The 16,055-nt window shown below is 43.8% G+C and overlaps 1 protein-coding gene and 1 long non-coding RNA gene across 4 annotated transcripts in view; one reads left to right on the plus strand and one right to left on the minus strand.

The window, feature by feature from the left end:
• ASPM (assembly factor for spindle microtubules) overlaps positions 1 to 7,842 on the minus strand; it is a 60,984-nt gene extending 53,142 nt beyond the window's left edge. The window contains exon 1 of one of the 2 annotated variants that reach the window (XM_061161068.1): positions 7,406 to 7,842. In XM_061161068.1, the coding sequence (XP_061017051.1) occupies positions 7,406 to 7,702 (297 nt within the window). In that variant the 5' untranslated portion in view covers positions 7,703 to 7,842. The remainder of the gene's footprint in view (positions 1 to 7,405) is intronic. The other variant, XM_061161070.1, reaches the window with a different exon arrangement.
• A 172-nt stretch (positions 7,843 to 8,014) lies between these two features.
• On the plus strand, positions 8,015 to 15,975 carry LOC133069452 (uncharacterized). Of its 2 annotated transcripts, XR_009695870.1 has the most exons (5): positions 8,015 to 8,398; positions 9,397 to 9,571; positions 10,069 to 10,192; positions 14,172 to 14,302; positions 14,901 to 15,975. It is a non-coding gene; the product is annotated as an uncharacterized LOC133069452 (long non-coding RNA). The 2 variants fall into 2 exon arrangements; XR_009695869.1 differs by lacking the exon at positions 14,172 to 14,302.
• Positions 15,976 to 16,055: the final 80 nt, after the last annotated feature.

Raw genomic sequence — 16,055 nt, forward strand, 5'->3', positions numbered from 1 at the left:
AACAGAGAAGACTGGTGGTCTATAGTCCATAGGGTTGCAGAGTTGGACACAAGTGAGCAACTAACACCCCCATTATCAATAGAGAGAATACCGTAGAGGATTAATAGTTGTTAGTCACCAACATTTAACAAGTCAAATGTATCTTCCTACCCTAGCTCATTTCATTCTAAGGAAAAAGGCTACCAGTAATAACAAAGTTCACAACAAAATAAAATTATAATAAACTCTTAATTGTATATGAAAGCAGTGGAACAGAGAGTCTACGAATCACTTTATTTTAGTTCAGTGGTTTTTTTAAAATTTAATCACATTATTTCCACTCCTTTAGACTATGTACAGAACTTCCATTTCAAATATAAATACCTTATATGAGAAAGACATTTTCAGAAAGAAATGTAAAGATGATCAGCTAAATTCCTTGCTCCCCATGAGCTTCTCTAAAGTCCATAGCACCATTATTGATAGTCCAGGCCTAGTTTCAGGTATCTAACATAACTAGTCTGAATCTCACATCTGTAGGAAGCAGATACTTTCATGACGCATGTTTTATAGATGAAGTAGTAATCAAGGTTCAGGAAGCTTTACGACTTCTGCAACCCAGAGAAACAAGGAGTAGTTTCCATTTCACCCTTAAGAAATACATTTCATGAGGCTATAGCCACCATGGAGAGTGCTTCTTCTTTCTGATGGATCTGGGAAAAGTAAATTGAAAACCTTCTGAAAGTGATCCACCATTCTGGATGCCATTAAGAACATTCATGATTCATGAGAAGAGGTCAAAATGTCAACATCAACAGGGATCTGGAAGAAGTTGATTTCAGTCTTCCGGAATGACTTTGAGGGGTTCAAGACTTCAGCAAAGGTGCAGATGTGGGAGGAATAGCAAGAGAACTTGAGTTGTAATAGGGAAGAATAAATCGCACTCCACAGTAGATCTGTTTCTTTTACTTTAAACTTTGTATTCCATTGCTTTTGTACAAGCTAAGAATGTTGCAGGTAGCTTGAAACATACAGGAGAGCCCACTCTCAAGGCTCTGACCTTTAAGTGTTACACTTTCCCAGTAAGATAGAGATTAAAAAGTTGTAGGATACATTACAGCATTTGTCCTTTGGGGGTTTATGGGAACACCATGACCTGACCTATAGGGACAGCTGCAAGAACAAAGGATTCTGACACCAAGAAGTTTGTAACAACAGACCACGTGCCCTCCTCTTAAAAAACAAAAGAAGAAGAAGCCTGAATTCTAACTAGGGTCAGATGGTTCTTTGGGACACTAGTCCACCGTCTTTTTGGTCACTTGCATTTCCATATAAAGTCACTACTCCTTGCCCCAACAGCTTGTCTCTAGGATTAAGAGCCTGTTGTGTGGTGAGCAGTACAAGTGTGGACTCAGTAACAGATTTAGAAGTGTCTGAGGATGTGACTGAAATGCTGCAATTTCATGATAAAACTTGAATGGGTGGGAAGTTGTTTCTTATGGATGAGCAAAGAGATTGGTTTGAGACGGAATCTACTTCTGGTGAAGAGGCTGTGGAGATTATTGAAATGATGACAAAGGATTTAGAATATTACATAAACCTAGTTGGGAAAGCAGAACAAGGCTGAAGAGGAGAGACTTATAATTTTTAAAGAAGTTCTGCTGTGGTGAAAATGCTATCAAATAGCACTGCAGGCTATAGAGAAATTATTCATGAAAGGAAGAGCCAATCAACGCAGCACACTTCACTACTGTCTTATATTAAGAAATTAGCACAGTCACCCCAGCCTTCAGCAACCACCACCCTGACCAGTCAGCAGCCACCAACATCAAGGTCAGACCTTACAACCACAAAACAGGTATAGTTTGCATAAGGCTCAATTGATTGTTAGTATCTTTTAGTAGTAGTCTTTTTAGTTGAGATATATATAGCATCTTCTTCAACATGATGCTATATAGTACACTTAAAAAATTACAGAATAGTGTATACATAAATTTTATATGCACTGGGAAACCAAAAATTTCATGTGACTCATTTTTCTGTGATTTTCACTCTATTGCAGTGGTCTGGATGAGAACCCACAATATCTGAGATCCACTTGTACTTAATGGGCTTATCTTTCAAATTTCATTGTCACTGAGATTTGGATGAAATTATCTATTTAGGATAAATTCAAGAGTGTGAATTCTTACTACTTGCTTCTCAATTTATACATAAAAAAATTTTTTTTTTTAATTTAAAAGGGGGAGCTCCTTCTAAAGAAGGAACTATTTAACAAATAGTTATTGAGTGCCTAATGGCAGACATAGTGCCTGACACAGAGGTGGCGTATGTTAAATATTTAAGTGACAAAATTATTGAATGAATGAAAAACACACATGGCCTCTGGTCTCATGGACACTATATTCTGCTCAATAAAAAGAAATGACAGAATCTAAGTAAAAAGATAAGTACAAAAATACAAGTCCCCAGTACTGTCATCAATGAAACAAAAAAAGGTTGAGAGGCACAGCAATAGTGAAGGGAATTGTAATCTCTAACTGCCTGATCAGAGATTATAATAATTATAATATTTAAGCTAAAACAAAGTATAAGAATGAGCTGGACACACAGAGCTAAGTGAAAGTAGCTCAGTCGTGTCCGACTCTTTGCGACCCCATGGACTGTCCATGTAATTCTCCAGGCCAGAATACTAGAGTGGGTAGCCTTTCCCTTCTCCAGGGGATCTTCCCAACCCGGGTATTGAACCCAGGTCTCCCGCATTGCAGGTGGATTCTTTACCAGCTGAGCCACCAGGGAAGCCCAAGAACACTGGAGTGGGTCGCCTATCCCTTCTCCAGGGTACCTTCCCAGCCCAGTAATTGAACCGAGGTCTCCCACATTGCAGACGGATTCTTTGCCAACTGAACTGTCAGGGAGAAGCAGTTCAGAAGGTACCAGCACATGCATAGCCCTGGAACCAGAGGGTCAGGGTTATGGTTAGGGTTGCCTCGTAGGACAACCCCAGAGACAGACAGAGGACCAGTGTGGTTAATAGTAGTGAGAAGGCAAATGACCTGCGATACATGAGGCTGGAGAGAGAAGCAGAGGACTGCTGTATGTTTGAAAACTCTCTAGCACATCTAAACATTGTAAACATTACTTAGGTGTACAGTTGGCTTCAGAGGTTTTGTTTTGTTTGTTTGCCTATTTTCTTTAAGGCATACCAAAATGAAGTTCAAGTCTTTTTATCCTTAATTGAAGGCTTAATCCTGTAACCCAGGAGAGTACATTGGGAAAAAAGATGCTCAAAATGTTCCTCCCCCTTTCCTCTTTCCTACCTTCTCCTCCTCCATCCACTCTCCCATGAGGAAGTCCTTCTTTAATTTGTAACAGTTCATAGACTAAGCCACTGAGAGCAAGTCAGTTCTGAGAGACACTTAAAAGGGGTTTATAACTGATACCTGCTTTTCAGACTGTGATGGTGATAGTCTATCTACAAAACTTGACTTTTTATGGAGACAAATACTCTCAGAGGTATAAAAACTGAGATAAAACATGAAGCATTTTGCTTTTTCCCCTTGGTAAGTCTTCATTTGGATTCCCTACCCATTTCCTCCTTGCTTTCAACCTCTTAGTAACTTAAACAAAACAAATGAGGGAACAGATCTGTTATATATTTTCTTTCAAATACCTTCAGTAATGTCAGTTTATGCATCACTGTTCATTTTTTTGAACAGAAGCATTGCCAAGTGTCTGAGAGAAGAGTGGTACTATTTTATCTGGATTCTAAGAGAGACATGAGAAAGTCAGGATAGCAATTTACAATGTGTACTGCATCTCTTCTTGGGGAGGAAATTTTTTAAAGCTGGGAATCAGTGAACAAAATCTTTTGTCATTTCCCTCAAGTCCTAAGATTCTGCAGTTTTTGTTTACACCCTTATTAGTGACAAATCAGAAAATGACAATTGTAGTCAGTGACAACGGAAGGTGCGTGGTTATTAACTGGATCTGGCTCGCCCCCTGGTGGCCATAAGTGCAATGGGCAGAGCAGTCTCAGAAGCCCAGAGGTGAAGAGAGGGAGGGGCAGAGTCAGTTTTGGGGCTGCTATTAAGCCAGTTCATCCAAGTCTTCCAGTCAGATCAAAATAGCATCACACTCACTGCAGACAGAAGAAGGATAGCTTGTTTATTAAAGAAGTGCAAGTGGCCTCATGCTAGTTTCTACTCATCTGTAGCAGAAACTCATATTCCTATAACTGGCACCAATGAGTCTGTTAAACCATCCAGTTAAATTATTTGCACACCTGGCTACAGGAATCACTTTGAGGGGGTTGTGGAAAGTAAAGATGCCCTGGTCCTCCCCATGGCGTCCCAGGAATGATGCTGAAGCGGGGCCCTGGTACCTGTGGTTGTTCATAGCTCACCAGGAGGTGACACAGAGCCAGGACGGATACACAGCTTAACTCCATTCAGTGTGATGTGCTTTAGTCGCTAAGCCATGTCTGACTCTTGTGACCCCATGGACTGTAGCCTGCTAGGTTCCTCTGTCCATGGGATTCTCCAGGCAAGAATACTAGAGTGGGTTGCCATTTCCTTCTTCAGGGGATCTTTTGGATCCAGGAATCGAACCCAGATCTCCTGCAATGCAGGCAGATTCTTTACCAACTGAGCTACAAGGGAAGCGGTCAGTGTGGCGGGTGGTGATTTTAACTGACTGTCATTATGAAGACTCAGACCCAAATGACACAACCCCTACATGACAGCCGTCATGGGCAGATTCTAGCACACCAGTATTATCACAGTTTTAAAAAGCATGATTAGGAGAGTAAGAGAAACCCAAAAGATCATTTAAATTTTTTTTCTCCTTTGTCCTCAATTTTATAAGCTGAATGTCTCACACAGTACCTGGCAAAAAGTAGGTGTGTGAAAAATACAGTTTTTAATGTATCATGGAAAAAAATAGATAAGAATACAAAGAAGGATGCAAAAAAAAAAAAAGTTTTTTCCTTGAAAAGGGCCGTCCATAAATTTGCTCCGCAAAAAACATCCTGAATGAGTCTCTGGTCCTTCATTCCTTTTCAGGCCTAGATACATTGTATTGTAGACCTATTTTTATACCAACTGTGAAGTCACTCTCTGGCAGGTATAATACTTTACCTAGTGGTTCTTGAGATGCCATCGGCATACAAAAGATCTTGTTTAAAATGCAGTTTTCTGTATTTAACCCCAGAGATTCACATTAGCAAGTGTGGAGTGATGAGCAGAAATCTCCCATATTACAAGCAATCCAGACAAATCTGATGTGAGTGGTTGAGGCATCTCAGAGAAATGCTGCTTAGGCCTACGGTGACATGCTAATTCACCAAGGGTGTGTTTTAGATAAGGGAAGTTCACATAGGTATTTTCTACTATTGTGCTTTTCAAAATGTGGTCCTTGGACCAGTAGCAGAGGCATCACCTGGGAACTTCTGAGAAAAGCAAATTCTAGTTGTCCTCTGCACCTATGGAATCAGACTCTGAGGGGCCCCAAGTATTTTGCGCTTAGTTGATTCTGATGCCCTCAAATTTAGAACCACCAGTCTCCTCAAAACATCCCATCCTTCTTGGTGCCTATCTGATGCAATTTCTCCTTGTTCTTAGAACTTCCCCTCATCCTCCTAACATATGTCTTTAGGAAGGAACTATGCCTCCTGTCTTTGAATCAATATAAGCAAAAGTGCACGAGATTTAAAGACCTGGATGAGAATCCCAACTGTGTCAATTGCCAAGAATAAAACTATATGTGTAAATGTTTTCACCCTCTGAGCATATTTCCTCGTTAAAAATTAAGAAGGGAACATTTATTCAGGTCACAGTCAAGATCTCTGCTTGAAGCTTTCTCTCATTTGAGCACCATGCACAGCTTCAGCTGGCATTACTTCCAACTAATAGACGAGAAAATAGAGACTCAGAAGAGTGAACCGAGCTGCCTAACTCCGATCCACTGCACACAAACCCTTTGACAGCGGTACCTTATCCTCTAATGTCAATAATGACCCCATGAGTTTGTTGTAAGGATTAAATAAGGCAACAGAATTGAGAACAATCTGTAAAAGGTAAACATTATCGTTTGTATGTATTATCTTAGTGGTTGAGTGGAATCAACAACCCAAACCTGAAGCTGAGGGAAATCAACAGCTAATAAAAGACAAGCTTTGTTTTAAAGCAGAAACCATAAAACACCACAAACATATGGTTTAAAAGAACAGTTAACTTTTACAATATAAAAGTACAATTCTAAAAAACAAAGTTAAAAAACTTTAGTCCCATAAAACAAAAAAGAACAAGCAGAAGTATAGTGTAGATAGAAAAAATAAGTATTTGTTTTCCCACAAAAAGAAAAGCAAGCATTTATAAACTAGAGGGGAACGGCAGGTTCTTAACTGTAGCTGAACCAGTGCTTCAGTCAGTGGACCTCAGCTCAGAGCCCTGTATCACTGCTCTGCTGCTGCTGCTGCTGCTGCTAAGTCACTTCAGTCGTGTCCGACTCTGTGTGACCCCATAGACCGCAGCCTGCCAGGCTCCGCCGTCCCTGGGATTCTCCAGGCAAGAACACTGGAGTGGGCTGCCATTTCCTTCTCCGTATCACTGCTTTAGGAAGTGGTTATTTAGACAAGGAGTGGAACTCCCTCAGCTAATTTTTTTTTTCTTTTCACACTTTCAGAGGTTCTAACCAATCTAACTGCAGTCCAAATAAGGATGTAAATGCTCTGGATTTTTATGACAGGAATGGGAGCTTTACTGTGGCCAGTGTAATGCAGAAAAGTTACCCTGGAAATCCTTGAAACAGCAGTCACAAAATTAAATTTGAATCACCATTAAAACTACACTACGGCAAAGGAAAAAAAAAAAGACTAAAATAATAAAGTGTGCATACTTGTTGAAAACAACCCTGAGAAAGTGTTTTTGGTTTTGTTGCTATTTGGCCAAAACAAAGCTCACCAGAGTAGTTACTCTGACACTCCATGGAGTCAGTTTCCCTTCAGAAACTAAAGCGCCTATTAAGATGACTGACAGAAAGCAATTTAAAAACCCTGCTCTAAACAGAGTACTCCTGGCAATCTTAAATGCAGACAGGTAGATGGATAGATGGATGAATAGATGAGAGATAAGAATATTAACTGTAAACGTGCCATCCACTCCTCTAGAACTGCCAATCTTCTCGAGGCCCTAAGTCAATGAGAAACGCTTCTCTGTCACAGAAGGGAGGTAAGGGCTCTGAAGGATGCCCGGCGCGGGCGCGCGCGCTGTCACCGCCGGGTCCCCGCCCACCCGGGCTCCTCTGGCCCGGGGGACCGGGGCTCACCAGCATCTCAGGGAAGCACCCGGCTTTTACTCAGGTCCGCTCCTGCCCCTTCCGAGCCCGGCTCCCGGAGCGTGGCGGGGAGGCCGCACCCCCCTCCTACCTGCAGCACGAAGGCGCTCGGCCAGATCGTGAAGCCGCGTTCGGCGGCGGGGCCGCGGGACAGCCGCACGGCGGCCGCCTCCTCGTTGGGGTTGTCCAGGGTCAGGGGCAGCGTCCGCGAGGCTCCCAGGCGCACGTCCCCGAAGCAGAGGAAGGGCGACCTGCAGAAGTGGCTGAGGGACAGGACGGCCGGGGACGCCGCCTCCTCCTCGGTGCGGGGACCCCTCGGCCCCGCCCGCGGCCTCGGCTCCGGCGGGCTCCACTCCCAGCAGCCGCGCCCCCGCTGCCAGGTAGCCATCGAAGCCTCTGGGTACACCCGGCTGCTCCGAGCGGCCTCCGCAAGAACGCCCACCGCCTCCCCTCGAGGAGCTGCGGGGATCGAGAGAGAACTCGCCCCCTTTGTGGTCCAGTTGCCAGGACCCAGAAAGGCGTCCGGACGCACAAACTCAAACTGGAGAGAGAAGCGAACCGAGAAAGGGTTTTGCCCCGTTTAAAATTCCCGTCTCCACCAATGGGCTTCCCCGGTTCCGCCCACCTCCGAGCGGGGCCAATCGCTGAGCAGCAGTGCCAGCCAATGAGAAGCCGGCGCCTTATTTAAACGTGGCGGCGACGGCGGCGGGTCGCTCTCGCTGAGGAGGCTGCGATGGCTGCGGGGTCTCGGCGGCCTCTGAAGGCTGGGGCTCAGGCTTAGAATTCGCCTTTCGGTTTTGTGAACAGGTTGGTGAAAGCGAAGAGAGTCACAGCACTTCCACCGGAAATGCAGCTGTCTTGGCGGTTGCCGGCACAGTCATTCCCTCACAATACTTTGAGGGAGATCAACGTACTCGCCCGGGATCGCTCCGTCACTTCCTGGGCCCAAAAGGAAGAAAATGAGGAAAATGAAAATTAAATGTACAGTTAGTGTGAACGTACTGATATCAGTGCGTGGTGTCGGTGCAGCGGCTCAGTAATTTACCTGCTGGTTCTTACTTCGGGATTCTGGGAGCAAAACCAGGTAAACAAACAAAAACCGAGATTCCCAGTAATTCATAAGTGGTGGTCTTGACGGGCATGGCCCTCGACGGATAACTTCTCTGTTTTCAGTTTAATTGTAGATATCTGATAATAATGATTGTAGCTTACATGTTACTCTCTGCCAGGGGTTGTGTTAAGCCCTGCACGTATTTATCTCCAGCTTCCCTTCCACCCTGGGGGACGGGACCGTTATTCGTGACTCACAGAAGAGCGAGGCCGGGCGTCCAGCCAGCTGGGAGTGGCGAGGCCAGGAGGGGCACCGGCGGTTCGGCTCCTCTTGCTGTCCCCGCTGCCCCGCGCTGCCTCTAAAGACAGGAGGAGACTTAAAAAAATAACCTGTGGATGTGCGTACAGCTACACAGAATACATGAAAACTCCCTGAATGGAAAATCAAAATGAGGAAAGTGAGATAGGAAATTGTATTCACTGACACCCAATTTGACCTGATGTTGAACCCTGTTCAGTTCAGTTCAGTCGCTCAGTCATGCCCGACTGTGACCCCATGAATCACAGGCACGGCAGGCCTCCCTGTCCATCACCAACTCCCGGAGTCCACCCAAACCCATGTGCATTGAGTCGGTGATGCCATCCAGCCATCTCATCCTCTGCGTCCCCTTCTCCTCCTGCCTTCGGTCTTTCCCAGCATCAGGGTCTTTTCCAATGAGTCAGTTCTTCACATCAGGTGGCCAAAGTATTGGAGTTTCAGCTTCAACATCAGTCCTTCCAGTGAACACCCAGGACTGATCTCCTTTAGGATGGACTGGTTGGATCTCCTTGCAGTCCAAGGGACTCTCAAGAGTCTTCTCCAACACCACAGTTCAAAAGCATCAGTTCTTCGGTGCTCAGCTTTCTTTATATTTCAACTCTCACATCCATACATGAACACTGGAGAAACCATAGCCTTGACTAGACGGACCATTGTTGGCAAAGTAATGTTTCTGCTTTTTTTTTGTCTCTGCTTTTTAATATGCTGTCTAGGTTAGTCATAACTTTCCTTCCAAGGAGTGAGCGTCTTTTAATTTCATGGCTGCACTCACCATCTGCAGTGATTTTGGAGCCCAGAAAAATAAAGTCAGCCACTGTTTCCACTGTTTCCCCATTTATTTGCCATGAAGTGATGGGACCGGATGCCATGATCTTAGTTTTCTGAATGGTGAGCTTTAAGCCAACTTTTTCACTCTCCTCTTTCACTTTTATCAAGAGGCTCTTTAGTTCTTCACTTGCTGCCATAAGGGTGGTGTCATCTGCATATCTGAGGTTATTGATATTTCTCCCGGCAATCTTGATTCCAGCTTGTGCTTTCTCCAGCCCAGCATTTCTCATGATGTACTCTGCATATAAGTTAAATAAGTAGCCCTGTTACCTCAACGATATTTAATCAAACATGTTTATGTAGGTTTCTTAAAAATCCTTCAGGACTGATGCACAAGGAGAATGCTACTACATACATTTTTAGCAAAATGTTTACATGAATGACAGTAACTTTTAAATACACTTAATTTATATTTACTATTTTGTACAGTGAATGTTATTCATCAAATTAACATTGCAAACATAGGCCCTCTTAATCTTAAGTCACTGAAATATTTGTCTCAACTCTTTTTAACATGATAGGAACACATTTTGTTTCTATATGTTCTCCCCTCACAGGTTTCTCTTCACAAAGCAATGCTGTTGATGCACAGTTTTTAAAAACCCAAAATGAACTATACTGAATATTTTTTGTTTGCCCTCCACGGTTTCTTACTCTGTGACGTCTGTTTTACTCAAAGAGGTAAGCCAGGGTACTCCCCCCACCCCACCCACCTTGAGCTGGCTCCATCTCCACATTAAAGTCACAAGTAGCTGGAGAAGTGCCCTCATCTATTGGAGATCTGGGTGTGGGGACACCACAGTGTCACTAGGCCCAGGATAAGACCCTATTGCTTGTTTCTCTGCAACCCAGACCTATCTTTGTGAATAGCCCCTTTATTAAGCTTCCTTGAATTACAGTAAATTGGAGACGGCCAACTATTTCCTTAGTGACCTTGGCTGATACAACAGTGGCCTTGGGAAATTGCCTCTTCAGGTAGAATTCTGAATTGAGTTGTTCATATTTGAGGAGCACAGGGATAAACTCTTAGTGGCAAGAAACACACCATGACAATCCAAAGGGTGGGGTAGCATCATCCTGAGTCCTCAAATTATCCACTGGACACTGTCCAAGCTTAGTGTCATCTGGTTTTATCTAACACCCTAGAGAGAATACATAGGGAAAGAGAAAATGAAGGTGCCACTAAGAACATATATTGAGAACAAGAATGTGTGGACAGGAGCTCTGAAGAAGCCCCTCACATCCTGTGGTCTCAGGGAATGTATGGCCAAGGACCAAGCCCACATCTTCTGGTAAATGTGGCAGCACTAATTAAATACCCAGCCCTGCCAGCCTCTTAGCTGAGGGGAAAGAGTGGAACCCTGTGAAAATGTATCTTATTTGGGTAAAATTTTAAAGGCTGAGAACTTGTCATTCTTTCCACAAACCTCCCTTACCAACAGAGTCAGCCCCTTCTGCCAGCCCATTATATTGATGACGTTTGCTGATTAAATCTAATGAGCAAGAAATAGCTGTCAGGTACTGTGAGAGTCTGAGATTTTATACAACTAAAGTTTTATTGGAACACAGTAAATGAGCCCATTCATTTACACATTATCTATGACTGCTTTTACAATACAGTTCCAGGAGAAATTGTGTGGCTTCCAAAGTCTAAACTATTTGGTATCTGGCCCTTTTCAAAGAAGTTTGCCATCAGGGATCTAATCCAAAGAACCAAACCACTGGTTGTGACAAACAAACTTCCATTATCAAATCAGCAGTGTCCAACAGCTTGGAGCTGAGTGGGCCCAGAGTTCACAACCTGCAAAGATGACTTTGGTCCTGTAATATCTCCTCCTCCCATGCTGCCTCAGTCTGTACCTTGGGAAGGTGGGGGTCCTCATTGAATATTTCATAAAGGAATAAAAAGCATGGTTAATGGAAGGATGTTTGCCATCCAAGGAGAACCAAACCCTCATAGTCAACAAAAGAGTTCAAAATGCAGTACTCGGGTGCAGTTTCAAGAATGACATAATGATTTCTGTTCATTTCCAAGGCAAACCATTCAATATCACAGTAATCCAAATCTATGCCCCAACCACTAATGCCAAAGAAGCTGGAGTTGAACCCTTCTATGAAGATCTATCAGACCTTCTAGAACTAACACCAAAAAAGATGTCCTTTTCATCACAGGAGACGAATGCAAAAGTAGGAAGTCAAGAGATACCTGGAGTAACTGGCAAGTTTGGCCTTGGAGTACAAAATGAATTAGGGCACAGGCTAATAGACTTTTGCCAAGAGAACACACTGATCATAGCAAACACCATCTTCCAACAACACAAGAGACGACTGTACATATGAACAGCACAAGATGGTTAACACCGAAATCAGATTGGTTATATTCTTTGCAGCCAAAGATGGAGCAGCTCTACACACTCAGCAAAAACAAGATCAGGAGCTAACTGTAGCTCAGATTATGAACTCCTTATTGTAAAATTCAGACTTAAATTGAAGAATGTAGGGAAAACCACTAGACCAGGTATAGCCTAAATCAAATTCCTTACGATTATACAGTGGAAGTGAGAAATAGATTGAAGGGATTAGATCTGATAGAGTGCCTGAAGAACTATGGACAGAGGTTTGTGACATTGTACAGGATGCAGTGATCAAGGCCATCCCCAAGAAAAAGAAATGGAAAAAAGGCAAAATGGTTGTCTGAGGAGGCCTTACAAATAGCTGAGAAAAGAAGAGAAGCTAAAGGCAAAGGAGAAAAGGAAAGATATACCCATCTGAATGTGGAGTTCCAAAGACAAGCAAGGAGAGATAAGAAAGCCTTCCTCAGTGATCAGTGCAAAGAAATAGAGGAAAACAATAGGATGGGAAAGACTAGAGCTCTCTTCAAGAAAATTAGAGATATCAAGGGAATATTTCATGCAAAGATGGGCACAATAAAAGACAGAAACAGTATTGACCTAACAGAAGCAGATGATATTAAGAAGAGGTGGCAAGAATACACAGAAGAACTACACACAAAAAAAGATCTTAATGACCCAGATAACCACTATAGTGTGATCACTCACTTAGAGTCAGACATCCTGGAGTGCGAAGTCAAGTGGGCCTTCGGAAGCATCACTACGAGCAAACTAGCAGAGGTGATGGAATTCCAGTTGAGCTATTTCAAATCTCAAAAGGTGATACTCTGAAAGTTCTGCACTCAATATGCTAGCAAATTTGGAAAACTCAGCAGTAGTCACAGGACTGGAAAAGGTCAGTTTTCAATCAAATCCCTAGGAAAGGCAATGCCAAAGAATGTTCACACTACCACATAATTGCACTCGTCTCACATGCTGGCAAAGTAATGCTCAAAATTCCCAAGCTAGGCTTCAACAGTATATGAACCGAGAACTTCCAGATGTTCAAGGTGGATTTAGAAAAGGCAGAGGAACCAGAGATCAAATTTCCAACATTTGATTTCATTCAAATCATCGAAAAAGCAAGAGAGTTCCAGAAAAACATCTACTTCTGCTTTATTGATTATGCCAAAGCCTTTGACTGTGTGGATCACAACACACTGTGGAAAATCCTTCAAGAGATGGGACTACCAGACCAGCTTACCTGCCCCTGAGAAACCTGTATGCAGGTCAAGAAGCAACAGTTAGAACGATACATGGAACAACGGACTGGTTCCAAGTCAGGAAAGGAGTACTTCAAGGCTATATATTGGTACCCTTCTTATTTAACTTATATGCAGAGTACATCATGCAAAATGCCAGACTGGATGAAGCACAAACTGGAATCAAGATTGCTGGGTTAAATATCAATAACCTCAGATACACAGATGACACCACCCTTATGGCAGAAAGCAAAGAGGAACTAAAGAGGCTCCTGATGAAAGTGAAAGAGGAGAGTGAAAAAGTTGGCTTAAAGCTCAACATTCAGAAAACTAAGATCATGGCATCTGGTTCCATCACATCATGGCAAATAGATAGGGAAACAATGGAATCAGTGAGAGACTTTATTTTGGGGGGGGGGGGCCCAAAATTAATGCAGATGGTGACTGCAGCCATGAAATTAAAAGACACTTATTCCTTGGAAGAAAAGCTATGACCAACCTAGAGAGCATATTAAAAAGCAGAGACATTACTTTGCCGACAAAGGTCCATCTAGTCAAAGCTATGGTTTTTCCAGTAGTCGTGTATGGATGTGAGAGTTGGACTATAAAGAAAGCTGAGCACCGAAGAATTGATGCTTCTGAACTGTGGTGTTGGAGAAGACTCTTGACAGTCCCTTGGACTGCAAGGAGATTAAACCAGTCAATCCTAAAAGAAAACAGTCCTGAATATTCATTGGAAGGACTGATGCTGAAGCTGAAGCTCCAATACTTTGGCTACCTGATGCGAAGATCCAATGAATTGGAAAAGACCCTGATGCTGGGAAAGATTGAAGGTGGAAGGAGAAAGGCACGACAGAGGATAAGATGGTTGGATGGCATCACCGACTCGATGGACATGAGTTTGAGCAAGCTCTGGGAGTTGGTGATGGACAGGGAGGCCTGGCGTGCTGCAGTCCATGGGTTTGCAAAGAGTTGGACACAACTGAGTGACTGAAGTCAGGTGAACTGATGTATGGATGTGGGTGGTAGGCCAGATGTGAGTAAAGCTACATTTCATCTTCCTCTCAGGAGTAGATGACAACACTCTCAAGAGCAGGATTTGCGTTGGTGCATCTGGTCCACTTCAAAAGGGAGAAGATGTGAGTCGGCTCTCTGCTGACTCAAAGGCAGCAGCCAACAGATTGGGCAGCTGGTCAAAGGTTTGGAAAAAGCAAAATGAAAAGTTGGTGACGAGTAGGTCTGGGGAGGAGAGGTATGTTAAAGGGCCTCCCAATATAGGGACAGGAAGTTAAAAAAATTCTGTCCCAAGTAAATGCCCATCAGAGAGCATCCATGGCCAAGAAGGAGTTCACAACTCAAGCAAACAGGACAACCTGTCATGCTCAGGTGTCAGGATCTCCTTCCTACTAACAAAGGCCAAGCAGAACCCCCAGTGTAACACCCCTACCCAGTACCAACCAGCTGCCTGTGGTGTGTGGGTTACGTTAAACCCCTTCTGTCATGGATGAGGTGGTGTTGTCTTCTCTGGCGTAGATGCATTTGCTGAGTCTGGGGGCTATACCTCCCCATGGACCTGTAGAATTCTTCTTCTGGAACCAAAGAATCTGTGGTGGTTTTCAAAATTTGTCTCAATTCTCAGCCACTCCTCTTTTCAAGAGAGGAAGCTTAATTTGTGTCCCTTGCGTGGTGGGGACTTAGGAGTTCACAGTGGCAGAAGTGATGATACTATTTCCTAGATTACGTTATAAAAGCCTGCAGCTTAAATCCTGTGTTCTCACTCTTTGTTATTTTTTGCAGGGGGAGTAGCCAGCTGCCTATCACCATGCAGCCCTGTGGAGAGAGACCTTGTGGGGAGGAACTCTGGCCCAGACGTGAGTTCAGAGGTGAAGTCTGCTCCAGGATGACCTCTAGAGACTGCAGTGCCATGAACTTTGACCTCAGCTCCAGGGGAGATCTTGAGCCAGAGCCACCAGCTCAGTCACTAGACTCCTGACCCACCGGACCTGGCAGGCAATAAACGCCTGCTGTTTTAAGACACTGTCTGCTATAATGGGTCTAATTCGTTACACAGCAGTAGAGAATTAGGTGTCTCACACAGCACTGACTCCAGTGGGAAGACATGCTTCGCAGAAATGAACTCCTGTCCGTGGAATTCACTGAGCTACCAGCAGCTGCCCGCGGGGGCTGAATTACGGTGTCAGACGCAGACAGCAGCTGGCAAGGTCAGGCATGTCCTGTGACAGAGCTTGTGCCTTTTATAAACCAGCAGTGGCCCCTCCCGTGACCAGAGTGTAAGTTCTGGGAGTGAGGGGCAGTGGTGAGAATGGCCCTCACTGTCACGGGGGACAGCCCATCCATGAGGTTTTCTGCACTTAAGACTCCTTGGGGAAAAACAGCAGGTGGCTGCTTCAAGCATAATTATTAATGTTTGAATATATATTAATCAGCCACTTCAATTTAGTTCAGTTGCTCAGTCATGTCCGACTCTTTGCGACCCCATGGGCTACAGCACACCAGGCCTCCCTGTCCATCACCAACTCCCGGAGTTTACTGAAACTCATGTCCATTGAGTCAGTGATGCCATCCAACCATCTCATCCTCTGTCGTCCCCTTCTCCTCCTGCCTTCAATCTTTTCCAGCATCAGGGTCTTTTCAAATGAGTCAATTCTTCGCATCAGGTGGCCAAAGTATTGGGAGTTTCAGCTTCAGCATCAGTCCTTCCAATGAATATTCAGGACTGGTTTCCTTTAGGATGGACTGGTTGGATTAAAAACCATTAAATATTAATGATTTATACATTTAACATATAAAATATTTGAAATTATATCTAGCTTATGAAAGTGAATAAAATTTTAATACCTGTGCTCCAAGAGATTGGTTTTCTATGTGCTGTTTTTTCATTCACTTTTTCAGGAGGCAGGCCGGGCGCTGTGCATTGTCATGCTGTGAACA

This window comes from Dama dama, chromosome 14, assembly GCF_033118175.1.
Source record: "Dama dama isolate Ldn47 chromosome 14, ASM3311817v1, whole genome shotgun sequence".
Lineage (NCBI taxonomy): Eukaryota > Metazoa > Chordata > Mammalia > Artiodactyla > Cervidae > Dama > Dama dama.